The following is a 12,934-nucleotide window of genomic DNA, read 5'->3' on the forward strand; positions in this document are numbered from 1 at the left end:
AATACTTTATTATTATTATTATTATTATTATTATTATTTTTATTATTATTATTATTTAAGACAGGGTCTCATTCTGTCACCCATGCTGGCATTCAGTGGCACAATTATGGCTCACTGCAGCCTCAACCTCCCCAGAATCAGGTGATCCTCCCACCTCAGCCTCCCAAGTCGCTGGGACTACAGGTGTGTGCCACCACGCCTGGTTAATTTTTGTATTTTTTGTAGAGATGCGGTTTTGCCATGTTGCTTAGGCTGGTCTCAAACTCCTGGGCTCAAGTGATCTGCCTGCCTCAGTCTCTCAAAGTGCTGGGATTACAGCCATGAGACACCGCACCCGACTGGAAAAATATTTTAAACATATGTTTGCATATATATTCCCTCCATCATTTATTTTCCTTGTTATACATATCCTACTCATTCAAAATTCAAATACAATCAAGAAATATTTGTTGAAAATCAAGTTTGTACAAAGGATTATGGTGTGAGGTCTGAAATATGTGTTAACATAGTAAGCAATCTCTCAAAAATTTATAGCTAATTTGTGAAAGGCAGCATAAGTACATATGATTAAATTATAATGCAGGGGTTAAAATTATAACAAATCTCAGATGGTTAGAAATGTGGTTAGATAGAGAAAAAAGGGAAAGGCATTCTAGATGAAGAGAATATATTGAGGAAATCAAATGAAGTTGGTAATTAATGTACAATTATGGTGAGCAAGTATTTAAGAAGCTGAAAATCTATGTAGTATTATGATTAGCAAGTCGAAAAAGCTAGAAACTCCTATACAATTATGGTAAGCAAACCAATCATGAATAGTAGGGGAAAAGGAGATTGCAGATGAGAACGAGAAAAGATTATGGGCATCTAAATAATGAAGCTAAGATTTTGACCACATTCTTTAGACATCAGAGACTCACAAAATTTCTGAGCAGGACAATGGCATTTAATGAACAAGAGTTGTATATTAACAGGATGGATAAATCTCACAAACATCATGTTGATAAAAAAACAGCAAGTCACAGAAGAATACATACAGCATGATGTATTTCACATAAACTGAAAACATTCAAACCAAATGCTATGTTTTACTCCAACACACATACATACTGCACAGTAGAAGTATAAAGAATGACTTGAGAATGATAGAAACCAAACTCAGATGGTGGTGACCTTGGCTGGGGCTGGGGATTAATAATGGAGGACACAAGGCAGATTTAACCACAAATGCAGTATTTTACTTTTTAAAAGCTGGATAACAGGTGTACAAATGTCCACTGTTTTATTCTTCATACATTTTTAATGATGATGATTCCAAACGTATTATTATTGCCCTAGTTTAAAGTTTTACAATTTTTTGCTGTTATTATTTTAGTAGCATTCCAAATTTTTTTATTTCCATAGTTTTTCTGGGGAATAGGTGGTATTTGGTTGCAACAGTAAGTTCTTTAGTGGTGATTTGTGAGATTTTGGTGCACCTATCACCCAAGCACTGAACCCAATTTATACTCAGTATTTGAAATGTTATTAAAATAATAACAGCAAAAGATGGCCAAAGTTTAAACTAGGGCAGTAATGATAAGCTTGGAATAAAAGGGATAACTGTAAAATTTACTTACAAGAATAAAAGACAAGCATTGATGACTGAGCGTGTGAAGGGGAGGACAGTGTAAAATGAAAACCTTTCTCAGGAGAGCAGATTGCACATTTCTCTTCCCAACTCCCTTTTCAGTGATACCACATTATGAAGCCATCAGTGACGGCTTGAAGTCAGTCATTGTGGGAATATTTACACCTCAGAAAAGTGACAAAGCTACAAATCCAGGCTGTTTTCTAATTTTTGTTTTCAAGAGTTAACTTACCAGCACAGTACTGTTTATAAACCATTTAATTAGAATTGAAGGAAATAAAAGGAAAGGGAATTAGCAGGTAAGCCATCAAAAACAAAGTTGTCCCTCATTTCTTACATTTGTAGCCTAGATTTAAGGCTAAAGAAAAAAAATTTCTAATGTCTACCAACTTAATCGACATCAATTGTTTTTATAAATAAGAGGTTATTTTGCAAAAATATTTTATATACAGAACCATTAAGAATAGTTACTTCTGATGTCTTATAAATGCTAGATTCAATGCACTAAGTTATTGAGTGTCATATTCCTCAGAAGACAACAGCACAGCAGGGAATGTAAGACTGAGTTATTTTCAAATACAAGTGGCTCACCCGGTGTCTCCCATTATGCACCCGGACCACGTGTCCTCGCATTTACATTCACCTAAGAGAAAATTAACACACATGCCTTGTTATAAAGTGAACACAGTTGCATTAAAGCAGTTTCTGTTTTAAAATCATTATCTCCATTTTATTCCTTAAAATACCTTTTAAAAAGTAATAGCTTCTTTCTAATTCATCTTACAATAGTTTTTTATGTAATATACAACAAAATATACTTTGACCCTATCAAGATTATATAATTTTTGCCAAAAAAAATTGTATTTTAACAAATGGCCATATTTAAACCATTTAATCAAATACCAATGGAAGAATGAAAAACTTTATGGCACTATTAAAGGATCTCAGTTTCACAGGCCTTTATGAGAACTATTATAATTTCTTGACCATTTTTGAAAGTCTCTGCACGCACCAAGCTTCTGGTAGAAGGCATTGGAATATTATTGGGTAAGCAGAAGGGCTTCAGAATCAGAAAATACTAGGGTTCAAAACCTGAGTTTGCCATTTGATATATGTGTAATCTTAGAGACATTATACTTGTAAGATCTAGTCACTTCACCTACAAAATAGGGCTAAAAATGGGTGCCCTGTAGAATTATCTGGAGAATTAAATGAGTATCTAAATGGAAGTAATACCAGCACTCAATCATCTGGCATATAATAAGTACTCTATAAAAGGTAATAGCTTTTTTTTTTTTTTTTTTTTTTGAGATGGAGTCTCGCTCTGTGGCCCAGGCTGAAGTGTAATGGCACAATCTTGGCTCACTGCAACCTCCACCTCCTGGGTTCAAATGATTCTCTTACCTCAGTCTCTTGAGTAGCTGGTACTATAAGAGCCTGCCACCACACCTGGCTAATTTTTGTATTTTTAGTAGAGATAGGGTTTCACCATGTTGGCAAGGCTGATCTCAAACTCCTAACCTCAGGTGATCCACCTGCCTCAGCCTCCCAAAGTGCTGGGATTCCAGATTATAAAAATACTTGCAACATTTGTTACTAAAGTAAAAATGGAAATAATCAAATTTTAATGGTAAATATATAGTATTTGACCATTCAGGGTAAAGTGACTTTACCTACTTGAGAAAAGACATTGTTCATAGATACCAAACCTAGCATATTTTACTAGGTCCATTTATTAACTAAGCTTTTTATCAGGTCTGATCCTGACAGGGAAATTCTACGTCTGTGGCCACGTTCAGAGATGTTTTAAATAAAACATAAAAAAACAGTATGTCTGAAACCTATATGCCTAGAATTCTCTACTAAACATTTATGATGAACAAACTGGGCTTATTTTTTCACTTATAAGGTTAAATTCAGCTTGAATTTATTATCACATGGCTTTAAAGTTCACTATAGGCATAGAAATTTCCACCTACAATGTAAATATTTCTTTGTATTACTTTGGAAAACAACAGTTTGTGCTGTTTATCTTTTATCTTTTACTACCATTCTTTTACTACCATTCAAATTATTTTTATCTTTTACTACCATTCAAATTCTTTTCATCAAGCAACTAAATCAAAAAATTTTACGCTCCAAAATATTTTACAAATAGTCTATTTTAAATACAGCTAACCACACATGCACTAAAACTTACCGCTTGCTAACTTTCTTTTGTCTGAGATAATACCAATATTATGGGCTAATGACTGGGCAAGTGTAACAGCCATTACATCAGTTTTCCCAAACTGAAAACAAAACAAAATAAAATATATATAAATCCAACTTGTCACTGAAAAAGAACCAGAGAAAAATGTCACAATATCGCTGAAAGTAAGTAATTTCTAAGCAATTTCTTTAGCAGAGGCTAAACACACTGTAGCCAACACTGAATATGCATTTGGGAAAAAGTGGTAAGAAACAAAAATCCATGTTTGATTAGGTCTTACAGGGAATACTAGAAGTCAGGAAATAATCACAGCTTTTGGGTTTTGGAAATGTATATCTGAGTCCAAATTTCACCAGTGACATTCTTGAAAAATTCAATAATTAAATCAGTCTTTTGGATAATACAAAATAAAATTAAATCGGTAATTTTTTTAGAACTTGTTCATCTTTGTGTCCACTTGTAATCCTGAAATTCCCCTCAAGTGGAATAGAATGTGGTTTCAGAAAACAAATGAAATGAGTAACAGGAGGTAGTGACAATCTTTGGCCAACAGAAACTTAAGAAGAACTGAGGATATATTTTTCAATTTGTAGCCTCTTAAAGATCCAAGTATTTTCTTTTCAATCATCTCCAATAGGTTTAGTGCCTTAGGAGTAAGAGAAACCCTTTGGAAAACCTACTCTATTTTTCTTATCCCCAAATCTGTTAAATACTAAGTAAAAAATATCCAGTTGGGTTGTTAGGTGACAACCTGATGCTTCAGGGAATTATTCAATTCCCTGGAAAATCATTCAAAGTGAATAATAGGGCCTTATTTTCAATGAAGGTAAAGGTAAAGATTCTCTCAATGTAATCTGTAAGTAGCTTAATCTGGAAATTATTCCAAGTATAACATGAACATATAATAATTATCACATATTATCTCCCAGTATTTCCCCAGTCTGTTCTCTGGTCACTTATAGTAACCATATTAGTTTTTTATTTAATTTTTTATTTTATTTATTTATTTACTTATTTAGAGACAGGGTCTCACTCTGTTGCCCAGGCTGGAGTGCAGTGGTGCAATCTGGGCCCAATAAAACCTCTGCCTCCCAGGCTCAAGCCATCCTCCCACTTCAGCCTCCCCAGTAGCTGGGGCTACAGGTACACGCTACTATTTTTGTATTTTTGATAAAGATGGGGTTTTGCCATGTTACCCAGGCTTGTCTCAAACTCCTCGTCTCAAGCAATCTGTCCACCTCAGCCTCCCAAAGTGCTGGAATTACAGGAATAAGCCATTGTGACAGGCCGCCATATTGATTTGTAATGTAGCAATCTAACATGTGGAGTATGTGAATACTGAGAAATTCTCTCTTAAGTATGAGGAAAACATTTTCAGCCATCATACCACTTTGTATTGTACAGATGTTCACACCTACTTCATTCACGCCTCCTCCTTTCAGCAACGAGCAAATCCCACCAATATAAGCTGCCCCGCTCCGGCTACTCTCAAATTGACTTCCCCTTTTAGAAAAGGAAATGAAAAATGCTTACTGTTCACAGTTCAAACATCATAGCACCTCTCATTATTAGTTTACCACATTTATTTTCTCAATATACATAAGATTTCTATACAATATATTCATGCTGCAAGGGAAGAATGTGAAAATTGTTTATACACGTAACCAAAGACAAAGGTTTATGAGGGATGTTTTCTCACAAGATTAATAAATATCTTAAATTGAAGTATATCTATTAAAAAATAATTGGTTGATATGATGTACTCTGAGAAAGACACAAAATCACTTCTCTGGTATTTCTGCCAAAAATACATAACTTAACATCAGGCATTCCCATGAGGAACAGTCAATAAAATAATTGGCCTATACTCTCCAAAAGTATTAAACTCAAAATAGACAAAAGAAAACTGAGGAAATCTTTCAGATTAAAGGAGACTAAAGAGACATGATGATTAAATGCAATGTGTGATCCTGGATTGGATTTGGATGGGGAAAATTAGCTATAAAAGACATTATTGAGGTAATTGGTGAAATTTGAATATAGACCATGGATTACATAAAAGTATTGTTTATGTTAAATTTTCCAGTTTCAATAATTTACTGTGGTTACATAAGAGAATGTCTTTTTACTCTTAGAGAATATATACTATTTAATAATAAATCCCCAGTAAGTGTCTTCAACTTACTTTCAAAAGGTTCAGGAAAAAAAAACAAAAACAAACAAAAAAACTGAAGGATGGATGAATGGAAGGAAGGGAGGGAGAATGGAAGAAAATTATGAAACAAATGGGGGAAAATGTGAATAACTGATGAATCTGAATAGAGGGCATATGCAATTTCCTTGTAGTATTCTTGCAACTTTTCTCTAAATTTGAAATTATATATAAAGTTACCCCAAAATACATCTTTTCTTCCTTTTATAACTTTCTTCAACAGTTCTGACTTTAGATGATAGATTTTTAAAATTCTACTATATATAATTTGCTATTACGTCAAATATGCATGCTATCAAAAAAAGAACATAAGAGTGAGAAAAAATTAAAAATAAATTCCAGAAATACTAAGCTCTCATCTTAGAACCAAAAACAGAGAAAACATTAACATTTAAAAGACAGTAACTTTAAAGAATATAATTTATCTGCAGTTAAGAATACTATATATGAGTATTAGCAGTATTTTTACTCAGTAAATGCTCTATTTAAACATCTTGAAAAATTAAATAAAACAAATATTAAGTAATAAAATAAGTCAAAATTAAAACTTTTACACTTTCATGGCAATTTTAAACAATCTATACTTTAAAACTTTTTCCAAATCTATCTGCCATCTGCCATATCAAATCCTAATTGTGTTATGTAGCAGAAAGGATACATTTCAGTCACAATAAAGCATTTAACATGAAATCAGAAAAAGTAATACATCATTACAGAAGTTACGTACGAAAAAAGGTGTACTGCATCACTTTTCTCTTTGATAAAATCCCTCCTGTATTTCATAAACTCACGTAGGGTGATCAATGGATTTGCAGATATGGCAAACTTGTTGTCAGTCGCCCAGGTTTCCACAGCAACCAATACTATCCTGGTCTTAAGTTGGTCTTTATATATCTAGTATATTAATAAAATGAACACATCAGTTGTATATGTGGTAAAATCAAACAGTTTATGAACAGGATTACAAAACTCCTTTCATGGAAAATTCTTTCGAGTTTTAGTTAAAGCGAGATAACTTTCTAATTTACATGCATTTCCCTTGAGTAACTGAGACTGAAATTGTTGACTAATACCCAAAGAACAGAGCACTTTTTGGAAACAAAAGGTCCCTTTTGACGAATACTTGCACCGTATTCAAAGTTCCACCTGAATCTGTTTTCTGGTATCCTGGAAAAAGAATTCATGCATGCTTGAGTTCCCTTAGCCAAAAATGGAGCAATGACGACTCTCCAAAGAAATAATTTATATACAACCTGACTGGCTCTGATTAGACTTGTGAAGAAGGTACTAGCACAGCCTCGTCAAGGGAAGATTTGGGAAGTATGGAGGTATAGTGGAATTATTTAGTTGCATCACTGCCACAGCAACAGGCACTCTTGAAAAAGGTACAACTGTTGTACTGCTTCTCCGTCATTATAAGTCACTGTGAATATCTTTGTTAGGGGTATGACACAACCTCTGTTTTTACAGTGTGAAAAACACAGGATGGAATTTCAGGGATATCTATGGATAATTTCGACCAGTTCCTCTTCCCAGCCAGACATCAAAGTCAATAAAGTCTATCGCAAGGTCACCTGGGACTTACTAGACACCTTGGTTGAAGTGCAACATAGAGCAGTGAAACTATAAGAATCATATTATCCATTCTATTAGCAATTAGGAAATAAGATTCTTCTAGGGCAATAATGGACTGGGTTGATACTTACTAAGTCTGCTATGTTCACCACAGACTTCGCATAGGTATTAGTATATACAACGGAAAGCCGATGTTTTTTAAACTGAAAGCAAAAGAAAAAAAGTGAAGGTCTTCCAAAGTGATCAGAAAACAACCATCTCATCAGAGAAAACATGGTGCAATTGAAAGATCCCTATAAATGTAAAAAAAAATCTTTTCTATAAAATGTGCTTTCTGTAAAAAAATGTCAGAGTCAGTTGAGATCAAGTTCTTTATCTGCTATGTTGCCTGAGACAAGGCTCTTAAAGGATTGAGGCCTCAATTTATTAATCTGGGAGATGAAGTAAAAAATATCCAATCCATCCATTTCATAGATTTATTTTTATCGGCATTGTTATTCAAAATGATAAAACATATGAAAGTTGTCTATGAATTGCAAGACATACAAATCTAAGTAGGGGTATAGACAGTAAAGTGGATGTGAGCACTGCTAAAAGCATACAAATTGAAAAGTTCTATAAGACTTATTCAGGAAGAAGAAAGCTCTAAGATAAAGGTCACAACAAGGTAGCACACAGGGCAGATGTGGATCACATAGATCTTTGTTTAGTCTCAAATGTGTTTTAAAAATCAGGAAATATCATGTAAAATCCAATTTCTGGCTTCAGTTAAAATTAGCATTCCCACCTGGTAATAACTGGCAAACACTGAGAGGCAGTTGCTCCCCTTAGTCAGGCCTCGCCCCATTCTTTTCACCACAGGCCTCACCCACTTATACTGTCTTATACCTGGTTCATTTCACTTATGGTATATGTCTACAGACGTCTATGGATATCTAAATTTGTGACTATCTAAAATGCTCAAAATATATGTTGTTGTAACTTATTTTATAAAAGTCCTGGAGAACAGTAACATTCACTGGATTCAAATAGGTGGAAAGATAAAACTTAGACCTAGCTTGAACAAGGAAGCAGCACTCAATCCTGATTATGTTGCGATTATTATTATTAGCAACCATAATAATTAAAAACTAAATTATGTATTTAATCATACATAAATAAATGATAATCTTTTCCTCAAATAAGTAGTTAAAGTAAAATGCACTTGTACCTGAACTTAAGTAAAATTCAGTAATATGCATCATTAAACATTTTTAGTTTAAAACTTTGGTTACATGGAACAATTAGCATTATAACTCATTGCTGTGCTATGAATGTAGTCATACTGCCTGCAATATGCCCATTAACTGAATATAAACACTATGGGTCAAAATAATTTTATTCAACAACATGAAAGTTTTGTCAAGTTCTTATCCTAAGAATCTTCACTGGTTAGCTATGTAAGCATTTGCATATGATTTCTGCACAGTAACACCAAAATAGAAAAATTGCTTTTCTTTTATTGAGATAAAGTTGTACCTTGCAAACTAAAATGTCACATGATTGGTGCCTCACTTTTTCAATATATAATGGAATTTCCATTTTTTTAAACCTTGCCATTTTAGTAAGTGGAGATTCAAATATTAGCACCTCTACTAACCAAGCAAATTCAAAAGTTGATACTCAGTCACAAAGTATTTTGAAAACTCAAAATTACTGCTAGTTATTTCCACCTATGAATATTTCCTAATTGCAGGTTGTTGCTAGTTAACAAATACATTTGATTATACAAATACCTTCTCCAGGTTACAGCTTGATGGGCTTCTTGTTTTTTCTAAAGATATTTTTACACTCACCAGTTTTACCCTAGGCACGAACAGGCTTAAAAACAACAGCAAATCCTACCATAAGATGATCATTCACAATCATCAGTTCAATGTATTTGGTTTCTTCTTCTACATTACGAGGATATCGACGAAGCTGTAACACAGGAAAGAAAACAGCACCTAATTCAGCCCTCTAAACTTGGCTGTGAAAACCTAAAAAATATGGAGGAAACTGACAAAACAAAATTTTCCCTTTTTATTCCTTCAGCATTAAAAAATTTTTTTCATCAATTTGTTTAGTTTCTGAGTTGGTAATAAATTAACATGGCTCAGAAAATTTAAGAAGTATAAAAGAACAGAAGACGAATATCTTCCTCTCACCTCTATTCTCCACCTACTCAGTTCCTAGTCCTTCCCCCACAATGGATATAGCAAGTTACTGGTTCCTTCCAAAAATATTTATGCATATAAAACTAAATGTGAATATATCCTTTATTTTGTACTTCCGTTTATTTCACTCCTTTCTGCATCTAGCAATTTTATTTAACAGTCTATCTTGAAAATAGGAACATATGAAGAGCATTCTTTTGGGTTTAAGGTCCTCTGAGGATCTCTGAGAGGGTACAGGGACTGGAGTGATTGGCACTTTTATTATTTAATCTCCAAACTGGGAGTGAGTCACGTGCCTTCATCTAGGATGGTTCAGAGGATCCCCAAATGACATGCGGTCTTTGTTAGAATAGCTTTGAGAACTCCCAGGCTGTCTTGAGTTATCTATTACAGCTAGCTTTCTAGAATATTGTCCTATTCTTTCAGTCTATAATTCAAAAACAATAATTTCACATTAAATCCTGATGGTAATCATTTTATCTAACTGGGTCTCAAGATAAATATGTCTCTACCTATTCATATATATATATATATGTTTATATATGAGTTTATATATAATCATATATATGAGTATATACGTGTGTGTATATATACATATATAAACATTCACAACATTTATAAAGGTCGTAGTAGTAATTCATGGAACATATGGGTCTGAGAGGCAATATATGGCGTATATGTGGTTATAAGCACCTCTCTGAGACCAGACTTCCCAGGTCAGAATCCCAACTCCACCAGCCACCCCATGTGGCTTTGGGCAAGTTTCTTGATTCTCTTATGTTCAATGTCCTTATCAGTAAAATGAGGATATTATAGGTTGAATATCTCTCATCTAAAAATCCAAAACTCCAAATGCTCCAAAATGAAAACTTTTGAGCACCAATATGACACTCAAAAGAAATGCTCACTGGAGCACTTCAGATTTCTAATTTTTGAATTAGGGATGCTGAATCACTAAGTATAATGTAAATATTCTGAAATCCACCCCCCCACCCGCCACACACACACACACACAAATCAAAATCTGCAACACTTCTGGTCCCAAGCATTTTGGAAAAGGTGTACTTAACCTGTGATAACACCTTCCTCTTAAGGTTTTTGAGGGTTACATGTGTTAACATAGTTAAAATTCTTATAACAGACCCTATTATGAGAATTTTACAAGGTAAGTATTCAACGGTATTCAATAAGATTTAGCAATAATTATTCACAATAAAATCTGTCTGTAAACATGTATTTTATTTCAAGGCAATAAAAAGAAGACACCTGGTTCCTTCAACTTCTTGATCTTACTAGAGATCTATTTCCTTCATCTTGTGTTTTTAATGGCCACCTCCCCTGCCCACACCACCACAGTGGTGATATCTTGATTCTGATGGCCACAACTCTTAACTTTTCTAAACTACTTGCCAGCTCTGTGATTTGAGCAAGTCATTTTCTCATGTCAGAGTCATCATTTTTCTTTCAGTGAAAGGGGAATAATAGTACCGGCTTCATTTGGTTTAAAGCACCATATCAACAGTTATTATTACCCAGTCCAATACCCAGTGGAACAATCATAAAGCCCGTGACCTAATTTTATATCCTGGACTCCAAAGATTACTCAAGTGAGTCAAAAGCATTTTGTGGCTTCACAACTGGATTGATTCATTCCTAAGGGGTTATATTCAAGGGATAAATACAAGGATAGAAACCATACAAGTGGATTCCACGATGTGGTACATATCTGGGCAAGGAAAGAAGCCTATTGTAGAAAGAACCTGAGATGCCACAAGCAGGAGCCTCATAACCCATAATATGATGAAGAAACATATTATCACCACTGTCTTGAATCCTTTTTGCATCTGTGAAATAACATGGTTCCCCTTTCTACTGCTTCTTCAGATCTGTCACCCTTACGGTTTACCACATCCTGACCAATTCCCAAACTAATACCCTCTCACACAGACTTACTGTAGATTAAAATGATTGGCAGTTGACAATTGTTTTAAAATAACACGACATACCACTGTGAATACATACCTGCCGTTTACTCCTTTTTGGTCTTGGCTTCAAAATAAATTTTGGTGGAGTAATGTTTACTTGTTGAAATTCTAAAAGGAAATTAAATTTAATTTAACTTAGTGAATTTGTCAGATTTCTTCAATACAGGGCAAAGTTTTACCTGACCTTCCTTCTTATGAATTTTATAATATATAATGCTGTACTTAATGATCACACAAAACATTTAGTATGTCAATACTAAACATTAATTTACTATATTAATACTAAATAAACATTTAAAAGATGAATATAATTTGCAAAATATAGAACATTATTTCTGTTCTAATTTACTTCAAAAAAATTTCATATTTCTCCTATAAATATCATTATTTACTAGGAATCTTCTAAACAGCCAACTCAACTTTCACTTCCATTACTAACCTTCTTGAGGCAGCAAAAGATAGAAGACGAGCAATGAGAAGAAAAAATAATCACACATTCCTGAGTTCATAATTTATTAAGAAATTGTTATAGGACACCAAAGTTTTNCACATTAATTTACTATATTAATACTAAATAAACATTTAAAAGATGAATATAATTTGCAAAATATAGAACATTATTTCTGTTCTAATTTACTTCAAAAAAATTTCATATTTCTCCTATAAATATCATTATTTACTAGGAATCTTCTAAACAGCCAACTCAACTTTCACTTCCATTACTAACCTTCTTGAGGCAGCAAAAGATAGAAGACGAGCAATGAGAAGAAAAAATAATCACACATTCCTGAGTTCATAATTTATTAAGAAATTGTTATAGGACACCAAAGTTTTGAGTTAATTTTTTCCAATTAATTTACATTCTTCTTTGCCCATAACCAAATTAATCTCAGGCTTTACCTGCTCTTGGTAGCAGATGTGAAAATCATACATCAACTGTTTATGCACATAGATTCATCTCTGAATATAAGATTAGGTTATTTACAAGGGAGGATTTTTCTACAAAGTGAAAGGAAAGTTGCAATCTTTCCCTAGGGTACAGATTTCCTAAAACTTTGATGACTGAACAACCTGAAGGGGCTTATTATAAGAATAATGCTATAAAACACTCAAGGTGAACCATTA

At 33.5% G+C, this 12,934-nt stretch overlaps 1 protein-coding gene across 17 annotated transcripts in view; it reads right to left on the reverse strand.

Annotated features, from left to right (window-relative positions):
- ADAM22 (ADAM metallopeptidase domain 22) overlaps positions 1 to 12,934 on the reverse strand; it is a 267,397-nt gene that overhangs the window by 68,909 nt on the left and 185,554 nt on the right. For all 17 annotated transcript variants that reach the window (XM_017851598.1, XM_017851584.1, XM_017851576.1 and 14 more), the window contains 7 exons: positions 11,847 to 11,917; positions 9,514 to 9,588; positions 7,761 to 7,832; positions 6,782 to 6,948; positions 5,261 to 5,345; positions 3,831 to 3,921; positions 2,222 to 2,273 (listed from right to left, as the gene is read on the reverse strand). In XM_017851598.1, the coding sequence (XP_017707087.1) occupies positions 2,222 to 2,273; positions 3,831 to 3,921; positions 5,261 to 5,345; positions 6,782 to 6,948; positions 7,761 to 7,832; positions 9,514 to 9,588; positions 11,847 to 11,917 (613 nt within the window). The remainder of the gene's footprint in view (positions 1 to 2,221; positions 2,274 to 3,830; positions 3,922 to 5,260; positions 5,346 to 6,781; positions 6,949 to 7,760; positions 7,833 to 9,513; positions 9,589 to 11,846; positions 11,918 to 12,934) is intronic.

Source organism: Rhinopithecus bieti, unplaced genomic scaffold, assembly GCF_001698545.2.
Source record: "Rhinopithecus bieti isolate Rb0 unplaced genomic scaffold, ASM169854v2 scaffold_1558, whole genome shotgun sequence".
NCBI lineage: Eukaryota > Metazoa > Chordata > Mammalia > Primates > Cercopithecidae > Rhinopithecus > Rhinopithecus bieti.